We start from the raw sequence: 25,737 nt of genomic DNA on the forward strand, positions 1-25,737 counted from the left end.
TGCAGGGCCTCTGTAAACCTAACTTACCGTGGCTCCGGCGGCTTCCTCCCTGCGGCGCCATGGCAACGCGGCGTCAAAATGACGCTGCGAGGTCATGTGACGTCACGTTGCTATGGCAACGTGACGTCATTACGCCGGAGCGCGGGTAAGTTGGGGTTGGGGGGGGCGCGGGAGCGAGGGGACAGCCGTCAGGGGGGCGCAGGGAAAAAAGTTTGCGCCCCCCTGCATTAAGGCATCAAATTCTGCTTTTCTGTGTTATTTTTATAGCTTAGTATGTAGTGGCTTACCGTCTCTGGCTAATAATCTGAATCAAGTAGAAAGTTTACTAACAAGATTTTTACATCTTGCAACCACAAGCATAAAACTCTGCATCAACCAACAGTATCTTTTCCTTGATATATCCACCACTCAATGGCCCAGTGTGGAGCTATTGCAATTGACAGAATAAGGGCTAACATCTTTATGTGGAAAACTATAACATTTGAACACCAAATAACTTTTTTATTGATAAAATATATCCCCAACTACACTATAGTATTAAACACTGAGCATTAATGTAATCTCAAATTTTTTATGGGTAATTTTAACATCATGCACATGTATGTTATTTGCATTGTTAAGAGCTAAAGACCAGCCAAACCATTTCAAAACATGGCTTGAACATTTTAATAAACAAGTGGTACTAAACATAATGAAATCTAAAATTAAATGATTTAAATATCCTGCTTTTTCATAGCTTGTCAGAAAGCAGCTATATTTGGCCTATGATGTAGAATAATTTATGACATGTTTAACATACCGTAATAGTTGGGCAGCTTCTACTTCTTGTGGAACATTATTTTCTTTAAAATGGGGTTAGCCTGCATTTTAAAATGGCATGTCATGGAAATCAATGTCATTTTCTTCTTATGCAGTGTCAGCTTTTCTTTCTAAAGTCTATCCATTGTCCATTAGCAACATTTCTGCAAGCTTCGCTTATAACTGTGAAAACTACAGTATGCATTAGTTTTGTTGAGTGGTCAGAAGTTTGATGTACTGCACTTTGAATTCACACTTTTACCTTTAGCTCTTGTACATTTTACTAGCATTGATAAGGCCAGGACCATACCAGGATACTGACCACTAATAATTTGGAACAGTGTAAAAATATAATTAAAAAATGTGCTAAAAAGTGTCTTTGTATTAATAGTGATTCTGGTGTGCTATATTAACGTAGAAAATCAGTAAACTTTTTTTTAAAGTGCATATAACAGATTTGTAGCAATATAATAATAAGGGAAAGAGAAGTAAAGCATTCAACTATCTAAGAGTTTATTCAATAGTTCAAGTGCTGAAAAATCTCTTTCTGTGATAGGCTTTTCAATATTAGTGCTCTAATGACATGTCAGTGATCCGATGCTGCTGCTGCAGCTCTCTTACAGAACACGCTCCAGACTTTCAAAAGACATGTAGGGAGCAGAAAGAGGGAGAGAAGCGCAGAGAATACAAATATCATATAAGTACAAAAATATAGTTTTATCACAATAGAAAAACCGCACTATAGCAAAGCAACTACTAGTGTTACATTTGTAAGCTTTGTCAAACTAAGGCTACAGCAAGATTACCTGCGCGCGACGGACCGCATAGCCTTGTGCACACCTGTTGCCTATGCGATGTGTGAACTGAGCTGTAGGCGATTAGGGAGGCGTGGCGGATGCGTCACGAAGCCGGTTCACCCCCATTGGCTGAACCGCTCACGTGGACGCGCTTGAAAAGGCAAATATGCGCCATCGCGCTCCGTTGTGTGCCTCATAGGCATTATGCAATTTGTGCTTGTCGCGCGAGCGCCATTGCACGGATTATAATCTTAGCCTAAGATCCGTGACACATGTCCCGCGTTACCTCCTGTAACAATGTATGTTTATTGTTTGATATTTTATTGTTTTTGTCCTCCTACTCTATTGTACAGCAATACAGAATATGTTGGCGCTTTCTGAATAAAGTATAATGATAATAACTAAATATAGTTGATTTGTGTGGGTTTTATTTTTTGTTAGTGGCCAAAAGAGATGTTGCTCAGTTCAATGTTGAGAGCAGTTTTCAGCAAAGCATAACAACGATTACAAATAACATACAATAATGAATAAATCCATTCTGCTATCTTACATACAGTGCAGATACCCAGCAAGATCTAAAAAAAACTAAATTACCACATTATATATAGATATATATATATATATATATATTATACGAAATACGTATACTTTCTTGCATGCAGAAATGGCTCAATAAAATGAAAGTATTCTACTATAGAGACTCTCTCTCACATAAGGAGCATAACTGCTTACTGTTACATTTGTGGTTGCCCATTGTTATTTGCCACGTTTCCAATGAAAACTATTTTCTTCAAGGTACAGTAAATTATGTTTGGTTTGATATGTAATATTGGTAGACAGAACATCTAAAAGCATCTAACATGATTTTTATACATAAAACGGTAAACAATAAAGTAGACTTTCAATTGCTGATATTTATGTACAGTATGACAGCAGCTGTTCAGTTGAAATCTGTAGACACAAGTACAGGGAATGTGTTCTTGTTCCCTCATCCTTGTCAATGCTACAGTGTCTTTCAATATAATTATGAGGATAAATGTAATATATAGAGGTAGTTGGTTTCAAGTACCTATTTTGTAAGTTAAACAAATCAGTTTTTTTGCCCTCACTGTATTATGCCTTATTTGTATTCTTTCCTAATCAATCCATATTATCTTTTCTTTAGAATGTATCTAACACCTTCATTGTTCTATTTTTCTTTTATAGAAATGTAACCTGGAATAATTTAGCCATTCCTGATACTCACTGTTCTCCAGATGGAGAAGGATACCAATGTCCCCGGGGCTTTAAGTGCATGGACCTCGAAAACCTTGGACTGAGCAGGCAAGAGCTTGGCTACAGTGGCTTTAATGAGATAGGTCTGTCCAACTGCTTAATTATATATTTTATTTCAATTTACACTGTGTAGATAATATGTGAAAAAGATACATTTCCCAATGCTAAAATAACAAAGCATTGCAATGGTGGAAAATATAACTGCTGCATATATGAGAGTACATAATAACTGTATCCAACTGCTAATTTATGTAAGTAATAACTATTACATCATAAAAAAAATACTTATACTGTATTGATTACATACATATGTTAATCTATTCATATATGGAGGTTCTTAGCAGTCAAGGATCCACACAATATCACACACTGATTTGATTGTTTTTCTGTATAACCATTACTCTGACTGGTACCATTATAAGGCAATTCATCCCAATGTGACAGTTGTAAACATCTGTAAATGGCCCATCATTGACAGAGTTTCTTACAGAGGTGATAAGGGATTTGTAAATTGTCCATCCTAACTAAGCAAAAAAAACAAAAAACTATTGGTAAAACATTAGAAAAAAAAGTATTGTCCTATCTGTGATTGCACTGTATGCCCCTCCGATGCTCATAAAGACCTATTTTCTTGTGTCTAATATGTCAGGTGTTAAAAGTTCACATAGAACAACATTCATAAAAATAAAAACTTTCATGACAGTCTGCACTTGAATATACGCCTGCCCCAAATAAAGCTGTATTTCATGCTTTTCCTCATGCTCTGTGTTTTTAAAATGAAATCTACTTCACTGTTCCCTAGTGATACTGACATTATTTTCAATCCCAGACCTCCAAACATATAGTAATTTAGGAAAGACTAACTCAACACACATATCTATATTGAACGTGTATACCTTTTTTCTTCCACTGACCTCTAAACTAAAGTAGTAACCAAAAGGAGATTCCTTCTACACTGAAAAAAGCAGTTGCAGTAGATTCCATTTGGTTTTCATTATCTCTCACATTGTCTCAAAATGACGATCCATCTTGGCCTCCATTCTGTCCCTGTATTGCTCGATTGTGTTGTCAGGCATTTCGAAACCACTAAAAAAATTCAGCATGCGGACGACCGAGCTTGATCTGGTGTAAGGAGTGATGGTGTCATCCAGACGAGCCTCGGGGGGGGGGCTGGGTGGGGGAACGTGAGTGGGGGGTGTCCGGGCGAGCATTGGCATGGCTGGATGGTGGAGGTGAGCGGGGGGTGTCCGGATGAACATCAGCATGGCTGGGTGGGCCTGTCACAAGAGACCAGGCAATTTACACCTTTTTAACTGGGATCATTCACTGAGCACAACATGGTAATGAAATAAATTTAAGTTTATTCGCACACATTCACTTACACACAATGGAACACAAAATACAGACAGAAAGACACAGTTACTGGGTTTCTGGGGTCCAAAACTAGACTTTCCTAGGTGCAGGACCACTAAATAAGAGTTTTGCCCTAACCGGGACTTAGCCCGGAATCTCCTTGTTCCTAATCGCGTGAAGTTCCACACGCCTCCGCTCCCTTCTCTTCCGAGAACGTGGACTCCAAATCTCATGGAACTCAAATCGGCTACAATTCCCAGCCGCGTCCGCTATGTTCAATATTGAGAACTTGGCCATTAAAATCGGAACTTAGAATCTGGCAGACAGGATTTTCTGGCTTGAAATCGAAGCCGGTTGCTCTGCTATTTACGCAAGAGCAACTTTGAAAAGCCCGCCCACGCTCTTACTACTGGGAATCTCAAATCTTATTGGCTCATACATTCTTTATAGTATTCTGAGTTTCATTCATGAAACTCAGCAGCCAATCGTTGGAAGTTTCCCAGTAGCCAATCAGAGCCAAGCTGGTATGAAAATCCAGGTCAGCGGGAAATATGAAATTGCCAAGATACATGTGCAAGTTTTCCACCTCCGTTCCTGGCTATCTAAATGCCACCCACTGGGACTGGCTCCACTAGGTCTGGGAGAGCAAATAGCAGCCCGGTTGACTGCCATTGTTCCCCGTACCTGGGTACTTGAGCCCTTCCCTGCTGCCCAAATGCCTTTCACACCTTTGGCATCTCTGACTACTTTGAACTCCGATTTCCAGCAGACTTACTGGTGCCTATAGGTTAGCCCGGGCAGTCTGTTTGGGCATCGGTTCCGAAAGTCTCAAGCACATTACATTTCATTACAGTATATAAAAAGTATATTTTCCCACCCTAAGAAATATGTTTTAATATACTTCTAAATCTCTGGATTGGGGGAATAGAATAAGAAAGATGTACTTTTATTCCTATAAGCCTTATTCCCTGTACACTATCTTTTGGAATTTAGTCTGGACTCTGAGAGTCCCCCCTCAACCTTATATACAGATGGGGCACCCACAAACCCAATACAGGATCTGGGTCACCTGGTCACTAGCTGGGGTACCCCCCCTAACCTACGGATCCCCTCAGCTATGGGGACACTTGTTCATCCCTCTGCCCTATTCACCTTTCTGGGCTATGCTGAAGCAGATAAAAGGGAAGAGCAGTGAAAACAGCGCTAATGCAGTGAATAAAAATAGATGACACTATAAGTGACACACATACAGTAGGTACACTTTAAACTTAAAGTGGGGGCTGCCTAGGCAACAAAGGTGTACACAAACCAATACAAACAGTAAAAAACAGAAAAGCCGGCGCCTCCAAAATGGAAAAGATAAAACTGACCAAATAGAGTCCAAGGGTATTTGGAATGGAGTCCCGAGGGGAATCTTCAGTGAAGTCTCATACACAAACAAACATAAAAAACAAAAACGAAAAAGACAAAAGAAAAGGATCATAGTGCAACTAAACAAGACCAATATATACAAACAAATACTGAAAAGATTGGCAAAGAGATAATCACAAATTTAATGCAATTGAATAAAATATTAATAAAACAACAGACACATGAATGTAGGGCTAAAGACACTAATAAGTTGAATCATCCGGTAGGAGTAAAATTAAAATCCTACTTACAGCAGAGATGAAGAATAAAAACCCATAGCAACTGTCTTTGAATCCAGACCAGAGCTTCTGCAGAGATGGAACACAGCAGCACAGCTTCCAAGAGTCCACACTTCAAGGGCGACCGCTGTAGCCACTCACGCAGACCTTCCAGGTGGGTGAGAGGTATCCCGAGGGGGGACCAGAGCTACACGCTGTTAGTGGAGTTGTCGACACCGGACGCACAAGCCCGCAGGTCGCGCGGTGTGTCGGTGACATCACACCACAGCGCGAGGACAGGGGAAGCGCTCGAGAGAACAGTGAGGCTCTGGGAGCTGAAGAGCAGTCAGGAAACAGAAGTGCACAGACGGGAGAGGATGATGCACATCCAAGCCAGAGCAAAAAGACCACCCTACGCGTTTCGTGACGTCAGTCACTTCGTCAGGGGCATGATGGGAATAGGAAGGGCTGGCATATATATACCCTAACACCAATTAAAACATTAAGTAAAATAATGGCATAATTTGTAAGAATAAACCAAGACAATCTTAAGAGTGATTAACAAACAACATCAAGCTAATAAACAGTAAAACATGAATAAAGAAAACAAAACACTAAAACACTAAAAAAACAGCTAGGCTTGAGACCTCATAAAGACCCATCAGGGCTCAACAAATCCTTTCTTAAAGGCACAGTGCTCAAAGTGAATGTATCAAAAGACTCTTAGCATATGGAGTTGCTAGAAATGCACAAAATACTCAAAATACTAAAACTGCCAGTACCAGCAAAGAACAACAAAAACATTTTTTGAATGTTAATGTGTAAAACACATATTGTATACAGTTAGTAATTTAATTATTTATTTAACCAAAAAGGCTGAGAGGTCGAATTCGATGTTAAGACCATTGGGAGATAAAGTTTTAAGTTCATATATCCAATATGACTCGTGTTTGCTAATACCATTTATTTTATCTCCGCCTCTCCAGTTCCCTGGATACACTTCAATTGCTTGACACTTAAGACCTTTTGGATTTTGCTGGTGGTGGATAAGGAAGGGGTGTGACACACTATGTGTTGTCAGCCCCTTCCTTATATTGTACACATGTTCATAAATGCGTCTCTGGTAAGCTCTCCCCGTGCGACCTACATATTGTAGGCCGCATGGGCACTGTAGTAGGTAAATAACAAACACAGAGTGACAGTTGATGTGAGAACGAATATTATATATCCGACCAGTAACATTAGAGCTAAAAGTTACTTGATTGGAACTGTATTTACAGGCTGTGCAATTTGCACAGATAAAAAAACCTTTTTGACAAGATTCCACACCCTATGACTTTTTCAAATTGGGGCAACTAGGGGCAAGCCTAGATTGTAGATTCGAGGCTTTTTTTAAAATAATTGAGGGTTTAAGGGGAAGGATTTGGGCCAGAGCTGGATCTCTCAAAAGGATTGGCCAGTGTTTATACAAAACCCGCCTAATATCGGGTGCCATGGAATTATACTGCGTGATAAAAGATACAGTATTTTTCGAATTAGGGTCAACCCTATCTTTTTTATACTCAAGAAGCCCAACTCTCTCAATATCCTGTACTTGTGACAAGGTCCGAGAGAGCAGCTCCTCGGGGTAATACCTACTCAAAAATTTCTCTTTAAGTTCGTTTGCCTGAGACGCAAATGCCTCATCACTTGAGCAGTTGCGTCTCAGGCGAACAAACTGGCCTTTAGGAATATTGCGCAACCGAGAGGACACGCCCCCCCGATGGTGAATGGCAGCTTAGAGTGAGAGCTCCATTCCCCCCGGTGCATAATAGCGTAAAATAACAGTTAAAACGCTATCGTCTCCTTAATAAAAGCTAAGCGCAACATACATCAACCTACAGAGATGGCTTCTACCAAAACGGTGCGTAGAAAAACACAGCCAGTATCTACATTTTTTAAAAGTAAAGGTACAGCTAAGGCCGGGACTCATGATTCCCCTGAGCAGCATCCAGCAGCAGACCCTGATATGGACAGTCCTGCAGAGGAGCAGGATGATATGGCAGTGGTGCGGAGGAAAGACATGAAGGAGTTTTGCTCCAACATGAAAAAGTTCTTCAAGACAGAGCTCTGGGCACTAAGGAAAGATGTGGATGCCCTGGGGGAGCGTACTGATACCCTGGAGTCTAGGGCAGAAGAGAACACCAGCGCCATATCCCAGACACAAACACAAGTGTCCACCCTTAAAGATCAAATCAGATCCCTGGAGGAAAAGATCGAAGACGGGGAGAATCGCGACCGTCGCTGCAATATCCGCCTGCGCGGGGTGCCAGAATCGGTCACAGATCCGGAAGACTTCGCCGCTAAGTGGTTGGAGCATCTGTTCCCAGACCTGACAGAAAGGTACTTAATGCTAGACAGATGCCATAGGGCACTCAGAGGAAGATCCCAGCAGGGGGACCCCCCCAGAGACATCGTTATGCGGTTCCACTGCTATCGGACAAAAGAACAAACATGCAGAATCGCCAGAGAGATGAAAACAGTGGAGTTTGAACACATCAAATTCCAAGTATATCAAGATTTGTCCCCAGCTACCCTGGCAAAAAGAAAGGCAATGACCCCCATAACTAGAGCGCTCCGGGACAAAGAAGTGCGCTACAGATGGCTGTTCCCATGTGCAGTTCTGGTTCTGAAAAACGGTGTTGCACACACACTGAAACATGTGGAGGATGGAGAGGGATTCCTCCGTAAAGTCCTTAGCTCCCCGCAAAGCCCCCCTCACCTGGTAGCTGCTGAAGATGGCGCCCCCTCAACCTCATGGCGCGCAGCTGGGAGCCTACGATCCGCAGCTAGAGTTGTGGAGGAACCGCCGAGCTCCACATAGACTCTGCTATACCACCCCAATAAACATCTACATTCTCCCCCAAACTCCCCAGCAGGATCCTCTGAAAGGCCCTAGCCAAGGGGTGCTTGTCCGGGAACCCCCATCGACCCCCCCACGGTGATTAAGAAAACTTTCAGCCCCCGCAGGTCTACTCACTTTTTTTGAGGGCAGCCATCTTCTCCTGCTACTTCCCCGAGGCGAGCGGGAGCAGCCCTGCTCTTCGCGGGATGCCTCGATGACGTCACTGGCTCCCGCGAGACTTGAAGCGGGACGCATGCGCGGAGGGACACAGCGGCGACGGCACCGGGCGATGACGTAGCCGAAGCCCTAGACGGAGCCAACGGAGTCTCACCAGCACCCGAACTCCCCCCCCCCCCCCCCCGAGACCCAAATATGTCCCTGAACCGGCGGGACCTAGCAGCCGGACACACCAGGCGGCGCACCCGGCGATGGGAGCAGAATCAGATGGGACCCGCAGCAGGGGAACCCTTCCGGGCCGGTCCCGATCCCCTTCGACTGCGCAGCTGACTGCACGCGGTGACGCGTCGGCCACTGGGGGACGCAGGAGAATTGTGTTCCCTGGCTCCGGCACGTCGCGCGATGTGGCTGAGGGCCATAGGGGAGGGGGGGAAGCGGGGAGGAGTGTGTGGGGGGTGGGGGCGGGTGAGTAACAGAGATGCCTATCTGTATATGTGTCTGGATGTCTAGATGCCTGTGTGTGTGTGCCTGAATGCGTGAGTGCCTGCCTCTGTCTGTGTGTGTGCGTGTGTATGTGTATAAGTGCCTGCCTACCTATGTGTGTGTGGGTATGTGTGTGTATGAGAGTACCTGTATATATGTAAGAGTGCCTGTGGATATGTGAGGGAGCCTGTGTGTGTATGTGTGAGAGTGCCTGTGTCTGTGTATGTATGAGAGTGCCTGTGGGTATGTGAGAGAGCCTGTATGTGTGTGTGTGTGTGTGTGTGTGTGTGTGTGAGAGAACTTGTGTGTGTGTGTGAGAGCATATGTGTGTGTATGAGAGAACCTGTGTGTATGTGTGTGAGAGTGCCTGTGGGTGTGTGAGAGAACCTGTGTGTGTGTGTGAGAATGCCTGCGTGTGTTATTGAATATGTGTGTTGCTTGTGATCAGCAACCCCAGCCCAAGCCCGTGAAAGGTGGAGGGGGAGAGTAGCGGGTCCCTCCGCTCAGGCCACGTCCCCCTGCCGTTCAGGCCTCCCGATCCCGACCACCCCCCGCTCCGTCTCCCGTTCCCTGCAGACCGCATATCGCGGTCGGTATATGTCGGCGCCCCGCCTGTCAGCAATGCAGGAGCGCTGAGGGAGGGAACGGGGCCTTGACCTTAGAGTGCTGACGGAGTGGGCTGGTGGGCGGGGGAGGGGGGATGCAAATGCATGCCGGGGCCATCCGAGGGTTGGGGAATCGGTGGCTGCCTCCTGCTTGACCCCACATGGGAACATGGAACACCATAGGGAGATAGGTCTGCATGTAGTCGACTAACGTCAGCGTCATGTGCGCCAGTGGCCCCTCTGCCTTCTTGGATGCCGCTATATGGTTACAATACATGCAGACCACCAGCACATTAAACGTTCAACACCCACACATTAAAACACAGAGGCACTTAAAGGAGGGGAGTCCGGCACCCTACCATATAGAGAGTAGACATTCACATATAAGAGGATAATGAAAATTAGGTAGCCGGTCCTCTGAACTCCTCACCAACAAGAGTGGTCGGGATTGGCGCTACGAGGACCGCACAATAGGAACCCTTTGGGGGGGCACGGTGCTCCTTACAACCTATACTCACATAGAGGGCAAAAACAGGAGGAGTAGGGAGAGGTGGAGTTTTGGGGGAAACTCTTTAGGTGGATGTTATGTAAATGAGAGTTTTTTATTGCTAAAGTTATAAGTTATACTGTTATTTAACTGTTGTCTGTTTAAAGGAGATGCGCCGGCAGGACAGTTCCCTGATCGGCGTGTATGTGTCCTCCGCTACGATCCCTACAGAATAGGGGTCGCAAACAAGTCCCAGGGAAGCCAGGACCCAGCAGGCAGGGGAGATCCCGTCGTCAGTCTGGGCCAAAGGACCCATCCCTTGGGCGCAAGGGCCACTCCCGGGGGCTCCCGGAGTGGGCTCTTGTCTTCATGTTCCTATTTGTTTTTTGTACATCACAGTATCTGTTGTTATGTGTCGTGAACCCAATCCCCTTGTTGTTGACCCTCATGTGCTACTCCCAGTCCCCCCCTCCCCTCCCCCTCCCTCCCCGTTGCCTCCCACTCCCTCCTTACCCTTCCCTCAAATACCTATCTACGAGTAAGCGCCCTGAAGGCAGTGATCGTCCGGCCCTACACATGGAAGCCACGGGTAAGTCAAGCAACATAATGATGCGCGTAGTCACACACAGCAATAAATGGCGTTGACTTTTATATCTCACAATGTGCAGGGCTTTAACAACCCCACTAAACGCAAACTAGCCTTCACAGATTATAAAAGAAAACATGCAGATGTGTTGCTCCTACAGGAGACACATTTCAGCAAAACCAATACCCCCAAATATCTTGATAAAGACTTCTCCCAGGTTTTTTCGGCCTCTGCTGAAGTCAAAAAGCGTGGAGTTGCCATCCTATTCCGTAATAGCATCCCTTACGAAGGCCTGATAACCAAACGGGATAACGATGGCAGATTTATTATAATAGTAGGAACTATTAGGGGACAGAAGATCACAATCGCCTGTATATATGCCCCCTGCGAAAAGAGTGCAATCTTCTTCGAGAAATTCTTTCGAATCCTAAACTCGGTTGCGCAGGGAAGCGTGGTCTTAGCAGGAGATTTTAATATGGTCCTACAACCTCACATGGACAGATCAGGTGGAGCTACCCTACACAATAAAGGAGCAGGTATATCCCTACGAAGAGGTCTCAAATGTAACCAACTAATAGACATTTGGAGAGAGCTACATCCAGCAGATAGGAATTACACATTCTTCTCGCACCCACATTGCTCATACAGTAGGATTGATTACTTCGCAGTGTCCTGTCACCTGGTCCCCAAGGTCACCCAAGCAGAGATCCATGATATTTCATGGTCTGACCACGCACCCATAGAGCTCCGGTGCAACAATATTCAAACGGGTAGACCAGGAACGAAACGGAAGCTAAATGAATCTATTCTAAAAATTCCAGAGATCTGTGATACTGTGGGTAATGAGATAGACCAATTTTTCAAAGTAAATGCCGGCTCTGTCTCCTCACATCTGGTCCTCTGGGAGGCGCATAAAGTGACTCTCAGAGGTACCCTCATAAATATCACGGCTAGACGAAAAAAAGAGAGAGAGGCAAAAATTGTCACACTCCAAACTAAATTACAAACTCTCTCCGCCAAACATAAAAAGAAACTAGACCCGCAAACCCTACAAGAGGTAAAAGACACTAAAATTGAATTAAACATGATATTGACCTCCAGGGCTGATAATTCATTGAGTTGGTCAAAGAGGAAATTTTACGAAAAAGCAAACAGGCCGGATACGATGCTGGCCCGCATGCTGAAAGACAGGCAAACTAAATACAACATCCAAGCTTTACGCTTAAAATCTGGTACCCCTACTTCAAACCCACAGAAAATAGTAGATTAATTCGGCTCCTTCTATGAGACACTCTATAATGGTGAGAAAGTGGCACATAATCCTAGCACGAGCAGTAAGCTAAGAGATTTCCTGGCTAGCTCCAACCTGGTGAGATTGACAGAATCAGACAGAGCCTCCCTAAATGCCGACTTCACACACGAGGAGTTGACACAGGCCATTACGGAACTTAAACCTTCAAAGGCACCGGGGCCGGACGGCTTCTCAGGGTTATACTACAAGAAATTTATCAAATTACTTGCCCCAAGGTTGCTCCAAGTATTCAACGCTATTTTAGCGGGAGCCCCCATCCCCAGGGAGATGTTACAGGCGTCTATATCAATCATCCCGAAACCAGGGAAAGACCCACTAGACTGCAAAAGTTACAGGCCCATATCACTAATCAATACGGATATCAAGCTATATGCAAAGTTATTGGCCAATAGAATATGTCTTATCCTACCCAGACTCATACATCCAGATCAGGTCGGATTTATCAAGGGCCGACAAGCCGCAGATAATACCCGTCGATTTATAGATCTGATAGATTTGGCCACTATTGACACTGCTCAAAGTATGTTGTTAAGTCTGGACGCCGAAAAGGCTTTCGATAGGATAGACTGGCCCTACCTAAAGGAGACGCTTGCGGCATTTGGCTTTGGAGATCGGGTGAGTGATGCGATTCTATCGCTGTACTCTAACCCCACCGCCAGGGTTGTACACCAAGGCTACCCCTCTCGGCCCTTCCAAATTAAGAGTGGTACGAGACAGGGTTGCCCATTATCTCCCCTCCTATTCGCCCTCTGTATCGAACCCCTGGCGGCGCAAATCAGAGGAAACCCTGACATCTCAGGGTTAAACGCATACTCCCAAACCCATAAAGCGGCCCTGTACGCAGATGACATCCTCTTGATGATCACGAAACCCCTCACCTCACTACCGAACTTATTTGACCTGCTAAACAGGTTTTCTAAAATTTCCGGCTTCAAAATCAATCAATCCAAATCTGAGGCTCTCAATGTCAATCTCCCCAGCCATATAGAAAAACTATTAAAACTAAACTTTAAATTTCACTGGCAACACAAATCTATAAAATATCTGGGTGTCCACATCACCAGAAACGTCAAAGAAATATACGACGCAAATTACCCCAACCTAATCCGGACCCTAAAATCAGACCTACAAAAGTGGACATCTAAAAGGATCTCCTGGATAGGAAGAATCCATAGTGTTAAAATGAACTTACTCCCCCGTATTTTATATCTCTTCCAAACTCTCTCAGTGCCACTCAGATTGAAGGACCTGCACTCACTTCAATCCGACATCTCCAAGTTTATATGGGGAGGTAAAAAACCAAGAGTCAGCAAAATTAATATGAAAAGGCCGGTCTTGGCTGGGGGTCTAGCGGTACCCTGCCTGTTATCATATTACAAAGCGGCACAGTTGAGCCAAATTGTGCAATGGCAGTCTGACCCGAGATCTAAGAGATGAGTCGAATTAGAGAGCGCAGCCTGTGAACCTATAGAATTACGTAATCTAATCTGGCTCCCCAAAATGGTGCGAAAAGGCGCCAATATGCCGCTATCCTCAATGACCAACTCATTGTCAATCTGGGAGGCCACAAAATTTAAACATTCCCTCACAACGACACACTCTATGATGTCACCCCTGTGGAACAATTCCGAGTTCGTGCCGGGCCTATCGGTCGGTAATATCTCAATTTGGAAAAAGAAAGGTTATAATCGGATTAAAGATCTGGAAGGCCATGACAGAAAAGTTAAGACGTTTGATCACATCAGATTAGAAAAAGAGATCCCCCACTCAGAATTCTTTAGATACCTCCAGATCAGGGCGTTCTATAACAAATTTGCCCCGTACCCACAATTGACATCCTTCGAAAAGCTCTGTCTGGCAGAGACCGACACAAAGGGACTTACCTCGCAGCTATACAGCGAAGTGATCAGTTCTAGCAAACAAGCCCATGAGATACCCTCATTTAGATCGCGTTGGGAAACAGACATCGGAGAATGTCTGGAAGACGAGGACTGGAGTGCTATTTTTCTAGCCACAGCAAAGTGCTCCATATGTTCCACCCTCAAGGAAAACGCATATAAGGTCCTGATGCGATGGTACCTTACCCCACTAAAATTATCAAGGTTCGTGCCGGGATCCTCCCCGCTGTGCCCGCGCCAATGTGGAGGATCAGCAGACCTGCTACATATGCTGTGGTCTTGCCCGCGGATCTCCTCATTCTGGGAGACAATTAGACTTTGGATACAGAGACTGTTTGATCTCACTATTCCCCCAGATCCGTGGCTGTTTCTCTTGAACAGACCACTAGCGGGTCTCTCTAAAGCTCATAATAAACTTATTGCTCACTTTGCACTCGCAACACGGTGTGAGATCGCAGCACTATGGAAAAGCTCAGACATACCAACCATCCCAAAAATTCGGAATCGTATTTGGTTTATCTGCCAGATGGAAAAGTTAACGAGTCTGGTTAACGACACTGGCGACAATTATCTAAAAGTCTGGACGCCTTGGTTGGCACAGACAGACATCCCGGGGTTAGAAAGGGCATCAATCTGGCTATGATAGTTTCCAAGTCCGTTCTCCTTGGGAGAGGTGTGCTACACCCATGCTCGGCATAAGATGATTACATCTCAAACAAGTAACATACCTAGAGAGGCAGCGTAACAACTCTGAGACACACTCACGATCACTAGCATCCATCCCAACCCCGTCTCCTCCCCCCCTCTTCCTCTTGGATCAATGTTTGTCTACCGGTTTGTCCGTCCGTATGGTTGATTGTTTGTCGGTCTCCACGTGTGTTTGTCTACCCATGTAGTTGTCTACCTGTTTATGTATACGTCGTCTGGATGAGTCGTGTGTCAGCCGACTAGTCGGCAGGGCGGTTAATGATTCGGTGACTGAGCTTTTACACCTGGTCCCCCCCGATTAGAAGGGGGGTTTGACACCATAATATGGACCCCGGAAAGCGAGCCGTGTCTCGATACCCCTTTAGGCCCACCAGTCTGACCACAGATTAAAGTTCTATTCCATTGATATTAGTAAAATTATACTTCCAGATACACTGAGAATCACCATGATATAATGTATTTTGTAATGTATTGTATTGTATAATATTATAAAATTATAAACTAATAAAATTTAAGTTACAAAAAAGGAATATTGCGCAACCACTGAGGGTTGTGCTGGCTATTGGCCAATACATAGTTGTAAGACATAGACTGTTAAGGATGTTATCTTTTCCTATGAGACAACGATTCAAGTGAATGCAGCGTGGAATACAGCAGACTTCACAGATGCTGGTCCGAGAAATTGTCGGGTAAAGGCCGCTGCATCTGTATTACCTACAACATTATTCTGAAATTCTCATATCACCCACCATCTGGTCAGGGGCATGGAGGCATAATCGTTGCCCCATATCAAGACAAACTGGTGGGCAGTCTAGAAAGTATGTACTGGAGACTGGAGAGAAAGTAACAAAGTGAGGACAACAGAATGGATGCATACACTTCTTCACCTAGGAAGTTCCGATCCAGCAACGACAGAGTAGACATTTTATAATACTGAGAAATCATGCTCCCTGTTAAGTCCTTTCGGAAACATTCTATCCAATCTAACAATCCATTTGGCCTCCTTTTGTTTAACTGTACATAATACCGCGCTCCTCTGTATAGATGTTTGCTGCAGGTAAAAAGATAAGCCTTACATATAGAAAAACAAAAAGAACGATTCCTGCGCTCCTACCAATTAGGCTAAGATAAAATAATATTCTCATGAAAAAGGGTATTTGGTTAAACCATTTGGCCAAAGCATTTGTAAGCCTGCATGCCACGTCAAGGCAACCCGTTTAATGCAGGTACCTACACTATACTGTATATATATGTAATAATTGTCCCATGGACTACTGAAAAAAGTGTTAAATCCCTGAAGGGGTTAAATAAAGCATGAGCTTATGTGAGTAGTGCAATTAAAATCTGGCTAAAGCCAGTATCATACTTACCTTTGCTATAAAGGTAATCAGGGTGCACAAATTCCCTGGTGTGAATATAATACAACTTACACATATACATCTCTCTGTCAGCCTTACACATTCACCTACCATTCAATGGAGGGTGATGTCCAGACTAACACTGGAGTCGTCACTCTGAAACGTCATAGGGGTAGGTTTAAATGCTCACTGCTTTACATAGCAGTTACTGAGCCCCTACCAATTTTCCAATTAGTGCAGGTATATTACACTCCAGTGGTTGTAGGAAGTGGCAGCTGCAGCACACGTGTGGAAGAGACAGCTAGAGACATCCTGTTTGTGCCGGAGGAGGAAGTGAGGCGTGTGGCCACACGTGGTGCAGAGCTGTGGACCCCGCACACCAGCCTCCACAGCCGGAGCTGTTCCGGCTAACATCACAAGTGCGGTTTGGAGCTGAAGTCGCAGCGGAGCAGAGGCATCACCCGGAAGGGAGACCATCTGTGCTTAGGACTCGTTCCTACCAATGCGGTTTTATGCCTTGCTGTCTGTAAGTAGGGCTCCAATTTTTCCATCCCGGATGACCTGCAGTTCTTTGCATTTGTCAATGCCTCTCATGGCATAGTTCCTTTTATTAAATAGTGTTTTTAATTGTCGCTAGGACTCTTATTGTTTTGTGTGTTATATAGTGTTATTACTGCTTACCCTACAGTGTTGCACTATGATCTGTGTTTGTTTGTGTTTTTTCCATTACATGGTTTGTCGAGCAAGTGTGCGGATCCCATGAGGAGTACACTGACTGTTTGGCGCCAGGTTTTTCTTTTGTTCTTTTTTATGAGAATATTATTTTATCTTAGCCTAATTGGTAGGAACGCAGGAATCGTTCTTTTTGTTCTCCTTTTGTTTAAGACATTTCAAACAGTCATCTCCCCTTATCAAGGGTGATGCCCTGTCTATTACCTGATAAAGCAGCTGGTTGACACCATGCCAGCATGTTTGAAATGGGCAGCCTCCATATTCCCCCCCCGCCCTCCCCATGATAGTAGAAGTCTTGCCAATGTAAGCAAGGCCACATGGGCATTTTATCAAATATACTACCCACTCAGAGTTACATGGAAAATAGTTATGAATCTTATTTAAGTGATCCATTTGGATCCTCTGATACTGTAGGTCATTGTTATGATATAAGTTAACTGTTAGTAGTATTTTGTTTATATTTTTTTGCTAGTTGTTTCATGTTGTAATTATATAATTGTTTTCTTATTTTCTCCCTTACTGATTTTTCATTGGCTGAACACATGGTCGTCTAGTGGCGGGGATGCCATGGACTAAGTCATGGGCACCCTACATTGCAAGGCGACACTGTTGTCTTACACTCTTACTGTGGGGTTCTCTGCTTACTCCATCCATTTTAGCAGTATGTATCGCTTTAGCTAACCCTATGTGACAGTGGTTTTAGTCTTCTATATATTATTTGGTTTTATGGAGCACTACTTGGGAGTCTGGGTTTATTTCTTTCCTTTGTTTACCTCTGTTGTGGTGTCTTGTCTGCTGACGGGACAGCAGAGTTGCTTTCTCTCCTGGATTGGTTCGAAATAGTGATCTTTGCTGCCCTCTCGACAGGTGAAGAATACATTTCATTAATGTTGGAGCTTAGACACCTGACATATTTAAATTTGGAGGAGTATTAAATAGTTTTTTTGCTATATGAGAGCGACTTGTAACAGTCACCATTACAATTTGGGAAAGGATCATAGAGATTAGAAACATTGATGTTTGTTTATGTGTCCGGATGTCTGACTGTTAACTAATATGTACATTTTTCCCTCTCTCCTATAATGGAGCTGTGGACTTTTTATTTTTGTGTTTCTATTGTGTTAGAAGTTTCATGACACTTCCTAGTTCTACAGTACATGCACCCTGCATTTTTCCACTCTGAAAATCTTTCATCATCTACAGTATATTATTAGAGCTGATCCTATTTTTGATTGATCTTATATTCACAAATATAACATAATCCTTCTTTAACAGTGGAGCGTAACATCCAGTGAAGTAAGCCAAAAATGTATTTAGTTCGCTTATCAGAATGTAAAATCCCAAAGCTGTTAAGCCTCAGTCTTCAAGGGCCACTGACTGGCCTGGTTTGCTGCAAAACTTTATCTTAACAAGGGATTTCAATTTGCATACATTAAATCAATGAATAATAATAGGTTAAATTTGCATTTATGTCAGTTTTCCTGAAATTCTGTCCTGCTTGGGTCTCCTGATAACAGGAGTTGAACTGAGCTGCTTAATGCTCAAAAGATCACTTCATTGTTGTGTACCGAGAGTCCGCATGGGCTAGCGGACTTCATAGAAACAGTTTGCCTTTAAGACCAGAATAAAAATGTTGCAATTAAAAAAATATGCCTTTAAATTTAGAGATGTGTAAAAGAAAAATAGAACAAGCGCAAAACAACCAATAGTGAAATAAATGTGCCACAAATTAATATAAATGTAATTAAGGTCGTACTAAAGGACATTAAATATTAAGTGTATCAAAAAATACTTTGATACATGATGCAAATAACCTTTGGCAAGATGCAGCTCATATCAGGATGTTTCCCAACATCCACAGGATAGAATAGCAGCAGTATCACAGCACAAACTTGTCTCAACGTACATGTGAAATAAAAAGAAAAAATATAAAGCAATACAGCATAAATTGTGGAAAAAAAACTGTAGTATTCAGCTCACATGCTGTGATGTAAAACAAGCGTTTTATCACAAAGTGATAACTCCAAAATGTACTGTATTTGTGTGGTATGTTGCAGTATAATTCAGACATCCATGGTGTATATGAAGGAGAGAGAAATGCAGAACATAGTGCAAATGCAGTTTTATGTAAAGATAAAATAGACAGAGCAATGCAAGAACAAAATCACATGCTCCCAAATGTACTGTATAAAAGCGGTTTGACCACTCTGGGTCCAGAGATGAATCAACAGAAGACTCCACTTCTCAGCCTGATTCATTGGAGCTCCCGTCTACGTGTGCAGCTGGCTGATGACATCACCAATGGGGGCAGGTAGAGTCGCGTACTGATAGTAGTGACGAGAGCAGAGATATCCCGGTGACCAGTAATCTGGTTCACCTCGTAATTAACCCTAATTGGTTAAATAAAACGAATTAAAATTTGGGGGAAATCTTTATAGCCTATGATGTAAAAAGGCATTATCCCAAAAAACTATTTTATTTTTCTTCTATTGCTAAAAAAAAAGGAAGATAATTCTAATTCCTCTGTTTTACTTAGCTACTTCCAGGAGTCATGGAATACATAGGCTAATCTCAAAAGAGAAATATTATTTTCTACCTATATTTGCAGCTGGTAGACTGTTAAATGGGCCCCTGAATGTGGTCCTTTTTTCAAAACATGAAAAACAATCACTTTAAGGACTGCATCTTTAACTCTTCTACAAATTTAATTTGTGCGTATTTGATTGCAAAGCCGTATTTATTAGGTTACTTCAAGGGAAATTGATGTACAGTAAACTAGGGTTATCAAACTTGTATTGTACTCAGCAAGGGAGGAAATAAAATATAACTATTTCAGTTCGGAAGAGACCCAGGGGGCTTTAGACAAAGAACCATTTCAATACTCATAATAAATCCAAATGCAGAAAGCCAATGATGACTAAGCCCCCTTTCACTGATTTGGTTTAAAAAATAAAATGTTCCATTTTGAAAACCATTAACTTGAAACAGTGTACAATTAATGGACATTTGTTCCGAAATCGCAGGGTTTAAGAGATTACAGTAGGTAACAGTTTTGAATTCGACCGTGTTCTATTTTGCAATCTACTGCAATGCACTTAGTGTACTTCTTTTAAAGGATATGCAGAGAATAACAAGGACATTTTAATTTACAACTACATTGTTTTAGAACGTATCAAACTGATGATCATTAATTATTTTCAAATGTTATTCACAACTTTGTCATGGATTGGACAGATTCTGTATATGGCGATGTTGAGTTATTTGATGTGCACTTAGTAGAGATATTTAATTTTCTATGTATTCCAGCTAATAAATAAGAGCATTCACTGGGCTGCCCCAAACCTGTATTCTGCTTAGAGATCAGAGTATGTATTAGTTTTATTTAATATTTTTGAAAACCTGACAAGATGGTGTGCCAAGTATTGTATAAAATAGAAAATCTGTGTTATTCCAAGCATTATAGACCGAGTTGTTCCCTACTAGGAAATATACTTTGTGTGGCATATGACAAAGGGCACTTGATTAAGACTGCGATAGGGCTGTGTGACAGAGTGAAGTCAGTAGCTGATAATTATGCCTGGGAAATATACCTTTGAGTCCTGAAACCAGCATTCAGAGGGTTAATTCAGTCAAAGTTACCTGGACAATCAGGATTTAAGTGAATACAGCTGACAGGGAGTTTGAGATTCTGCTTGGTGCCTGTCTCAGACTACACAGCTGTCCTTTCCAGGCCGCTATCCAGAAGGATTTGCTGGACTTTCTTGGGATAGAGTTCCCCGAAACACAGAAAAGAACGTTTATATTTTCATGCCAGATGTTTGCATAATATTGTTTGACCTGGAAGTAGGCTAGCTACCCAGGGGGATAGCTAGGGACCTACTGTATAGTTAATCTCCCATACGGGAGTAGAATTTTGTTTTATGGTTTGTTTTCCTTAAAGGGATGGTGTGCCTATTAATTGCAGCTGCCTATGGGGTTATCTTGCAAATATATTTTGTGTTTCTTGTAATCGATTTAAATCAATGTCAGGAATAACATACAGATATTCAATGATTTTTTGCTATGCATGTTTAAAAAACTAAATTCTGAATACATCTTGGCTCTCATAGCACAATTATGATGGAAAGGACCAATATCGTACACTTACAGCTAAACAGGGGTATACATAGATGAAACCATGACTCAAAAATGTAGGGTGGTGGCATGTACAATGCTTTTGACTGTAAATTATTCTATTTACATTTCCATAAACCCCTGAAGCCTCACCCATTAAACATTCAGAGTTAGTCCTAACTTACAAGACCTTAGGTGGCATCTGAAGGAGACCGATATTTAGAGACTTCTGCAACCACTAAAGCAGCAGTTCTGACCGGTTCTAGACCAAATTCTCCATTGAAGACAATGGGGAATTTCAGCCCAAATCAGTCTGATTGGCCACTTTTGGCAGATATAGAATAAGCACCTTATTTATCATCTATCATCTAACAGGTCTATATATCAAGGCAAAAATGACGCAAAGGCACAAAAGTGTACAATAGAGTAGAAATTTACATATATTAGTACATGTTATATGTTTAAATTATAATAGCTTTTTTTTTTTTTAAATGGTTATTTGAGGGTGCATCTGCAGCACTAAGCTGAATTGCGACTTCCTAGCTCGGTTCAGTTAGTCATGCATCTCTCCACCAAATTTCACCAAAAAGTTCCTCCAACAACAGTAACTTTCAAATATTCCATCAAATGTCAAGAAAGGGCATGAAAGCTCATCTCACCTTTCAGAAAATGTTGCTGCCTTGGATTCAGATGCTGGATCACAAAATCATACAAAAAGATATTGCTGATCTTATTTCCAACATCAAAAAGGTGTTCTACATCGAACTTCAGAAACCTCTCTGAAAAATCAAGCAAGAAATTGCCATTTTGATGGAGAGAACAGAGATTTTAGTGTCTAGATGAGGTAATTGTGATCCAGAACAGAAGATACAAGAGTTAAGAGATCAAGTTGCTGAACTCATCGAGAGGCAAGAGGACCTTGAAACATGTAGGTGTAACGCTTAGCTCACCACAAATGAAGCGCGACCGCGGTGCTGAGGTAGGGAATTGAGAAATGCATAGCCACGCAGGCGCGCCTAGGATGTAGATTAGTCTTGCAAGCTGGGTCAGGAGTACGGAAGGTAGAGTCGTCGTTACACTTGCCAGATCTGGATTGGAGATTAGCGGATCATTGGAGTACTTTGCCAAGGTCAGGATTGAAGAGAGCAGGATGGTTGTACGAATCCGGGTCAGAGATGGAGAGGTGCGGAGTCGAGTAAACGAAGCAGGGTCAGGCAGCAGGGAGAACAGGAACAAGGCAGGCAAGGCACAAGGCAGGAACTAGGTCAGGATGCAGCAAGACACCGCGTCACACACAAGGTTATGCTCAGCAATGAGAATTTGGGCTGAGCAGGTATTTAAGGAACCTCCCACCAATGGGAAGTGGGGTGGAACAAGAGGGAACGTGCTGATAGGCTGCTGGGTCGCGCAGGTGCACCCTATTGTGCAGCCCGATTAGGTCTAGGGGTGGAGCTACGTCACACGCGCGTCACCGACGTCAGGAGAAGCCGATCCAATCGCGTGCCACTCGCGCACCGCGCATGCCCATCATCCAAACGGGAACGGAGCCTGGAGGCGGGTCCAGGAGAAGCCTGCCTTCCGCGCATCACTGACGTCAAGGGGTGGCGACTCGACTGCACGCTACTCGCGCACCACACATATCTGTCTTCGGAGCGGGGGCGGAGACTGGGAACAGGTCTGGAGGGGCAGGCTGATCGCACGTTGCCCTCGCGCGCGCAGTGGAACCGCTGCGGGACCGCAAAACTTGAGTGCCAGATGTAGAAGGCTGAAGAAGTTAGTTCCGGCCATCAGGATGGCGAATCCTCACAGTAGGACCTGAAACATTGTTGATTTCTGCTACCCTCAGCAATAAACATGCATTAGATTCACCATCCTCCTTGTGTTGTCAAGGGCTTGTCTGCCCAAGACAAACCCACTTGATCTGGATGGATTAGTCTGGGGATAATATTGTTCAGTCTGGTGGCCAAATTTTTTTGCATATAGTTTTAGATTTGTATTTAATAGGGAAATGGGTCTGTAACTAGAACACATCAGGGGGTCCTTTCCCCCTTTTGGGATTACCACTATAGTTGCTCGTATCATATCTCTAGGTTGGGAAAGGCGAAGGAGCATTTCATGAAATATCTTTGTTAAATATGGGAGGAGTATTGTGGAAAATTGCTTATAATAAAGGTTTGAAAATCCATCTGCACCAGGGGCCTTCCCAGTTTTCAGGGATTTGATTGCCTCCAAAATTTCATGTGGCTCAATAGTTTTTTCAAGGTTTATTATATCATTTGGTTTAAGTCAGCATTCTGTTAAGAAATTCCACATTTTTTTTGCCCTTTTCTTTTTGGCCGAGTCTAATATTCTTTAAATGCTTCACTTATAATTTTAGGGTGGTGAGGTACCAGACCGTTTTTGGTGTATATACTATGGATTTTGGTATTTGCTTATTTTTGTTTTAACGTGTGTGCAAGCATTCTACTGTATCTGCCTTATTGCTTTTTTTGTAGTATTTCTTTTGAGTCCATCATATAGCTTTCTCTGCGTTTGTCACCAACAAAAAATTTAATTGGCCTCTTACTGAAATGAGTTGTCTGTAATTTTTCCGGGAGGGGTTTGTTTTATGGATAGATTCTACACTGGCGACACACTTTATTCGAGCTCGGCTAGTCCCACGAATTCGGGTATACCCGGGTGTATTGAGGTGTGTGACTGTTTTCTGCCCGAGTGCATTGGGTTATTTTCCAGGCAGGGATTGAAGCATTTTATTCCCGCTGGCTGCAATACTGCACAGTATATATATATATATATATATATACTGCATTACAATTCATGAATTTATGCCATCTGGTAGACACGCGAAGCATTGCAGCCTATTAAATCCTAATCATTATCATTTAACAGATCAGCCGCCCGTCAGCCAGGCATGAACCCAGGCTGGGAAGGCAAACGCAACGGGGCTTGTCAGAGGTGAGGAGCGGCGCATTCCAGGTATCTGCCAGGTACATACTGGGTATTTGCTCGAATAAAGTGTGTCGGTGCAGTAGTTCTGTTAATTTTTGTGTCAGTATTTCGATTTGTTTTGCTTTTTCTTTTTTTCCCCCAAGAAACCAGAGCAATCAACTTGCCTCTAATTACTGATTTATGTGCCTCCAAAAGGGTAAAAGAAGTGACGTCTGGTGAGTTATTTAAAGCTGCAGTTCAGTCAATATCCTGCATGTGTGGGTTTTTTTAATAAATCAGTTCTCTACTGTGAGAAAATACATGTAGCATTTTCTTTTTTTTAAAAAACAACTTTGAAAGACAATTTTTAATGTATTGTAATGTAACGAGCATTTTTGTTTCTATAGCAACCCTTTAAAAAGGCACAACCCCTTCCTTTTCTGTAACAGGCTCTGGCACACCCCTTTGTGAGTCCTGCCCCCAACACAGCCGTGCACGTGCATGAGCACAAATGTATCAGTCATTGCCTGGTCACATGATCTTCCCCACAGAACTGACAGAGCAGCAGAAAAGGAGAGTAGCTCAGAATGAATTAATTAAACCTTATTCCATTGCATGTGTGTAGTTAATGTTAAATATTAACAACTCATTTAAAATCAAATCTGTATATATACTGTAAACAATATGTATATTTAATTTTATGTGAATGTGTACAATTCAATGTGTGTTATTAAAAGTAATAATGGCTTGTTCTTGTATAGCGTTGCTAGTTTTACATAGCACTTTACAGAGACATTTTGCAGGCACGGCCCTGCGGAGCTTAGGTGTGTATGTATGTGTGTATATGATATAGATATATATGCACACGCACGCATATACATGCGCACGCGCACACACACATATACATGCACACGCACACATATACATGCACACATGTATACATGCGCACACGCACACATATACATGCGCACACGCACACATATACATGCGCACACGCACACATATACACACACACATACATGCGCACACGCACACATACATGCGCACACACACACATACATGCGCACATATTTTATCTAAAGCCCTCTCCCGCCTTAAACCTTTTTCACTGACTGCCCCACACCACTGGAATGCCCTTCCCCTCAGTACCCGACTAGCACCCTCTCTATCCACCTTTAAGACCCACCTTAAGACCCACTTGCTTAAAGAAGCATACGAATAGCACTGTGAACATTCTGAACACATGATACATAAAGCTTGGCCCCCTGCAGACGCACTTACCAGAACTCCCTCCTACTGTCTCTGTACGTTCTCCCTACCTACCAATTAGATTGTAAGCTCCTCGGGGCAGGGACTCCCCTTCCTTAATGTTATGTTTGTCTAAAGCACTTATTCCCATGATCTGTTATTTATATTATCTGTTATTTATTCGATTACCACATGTATTACTACTGTGAAGCGCTATGTACATTAATGGCGCTATATAAATAAAGACATACAATACAATACAAAATAAGTAAATAGTAGGGACATTGTTTTCTTAGAACACTACTAAATTATGCTTCACAGGAACAAGTAAGGTTTTTTTTAATTAATCTATGCCCTGGTACCATAA

The 25,737-nt window shown here is 42.9% G+C and overlaps 1 protein-coding gene across 5 annotated transcripts in view; it reads left to right on the forward strand.

Moving 5' to 3' along the window:
* Window positions 1-25,737, forward strand: part of NALCN (sodium leak channel, non-selective) — a 617,081-nt gene that overhangs the window by 127,978 nt on the left and 463,366 nt on the right. For all 5 annotated transcript variants that reach the window (XM_075590764.1, XM_075590763.1, XM_075590765.1 and 2 more), the window contains one exon: window positions 2,802-2,953. In XM_075590764.1, the coding sequence (XP_075446879.1) occupies window positions 2,802-2,953 (152 nt within the window). The remainder of the gene's footprint in view (window positions 1-2,801; window positions 2,954-25,737) is intronic.

The sequence above is a fragment of the Ascaphus truei genome, chromosome 3 (assembly GCF_040206685.1).
Source record: "Ascaphus truei isolate aAscTru1 chromosome 3, aAscTru1.hap1, whole genome shotgun sequence".
NCBI lineage: Eukaryota > Metazoa > Chordata > Amphibia > Anura > Ascaphidae > Ascaphus > Ascaphus truei.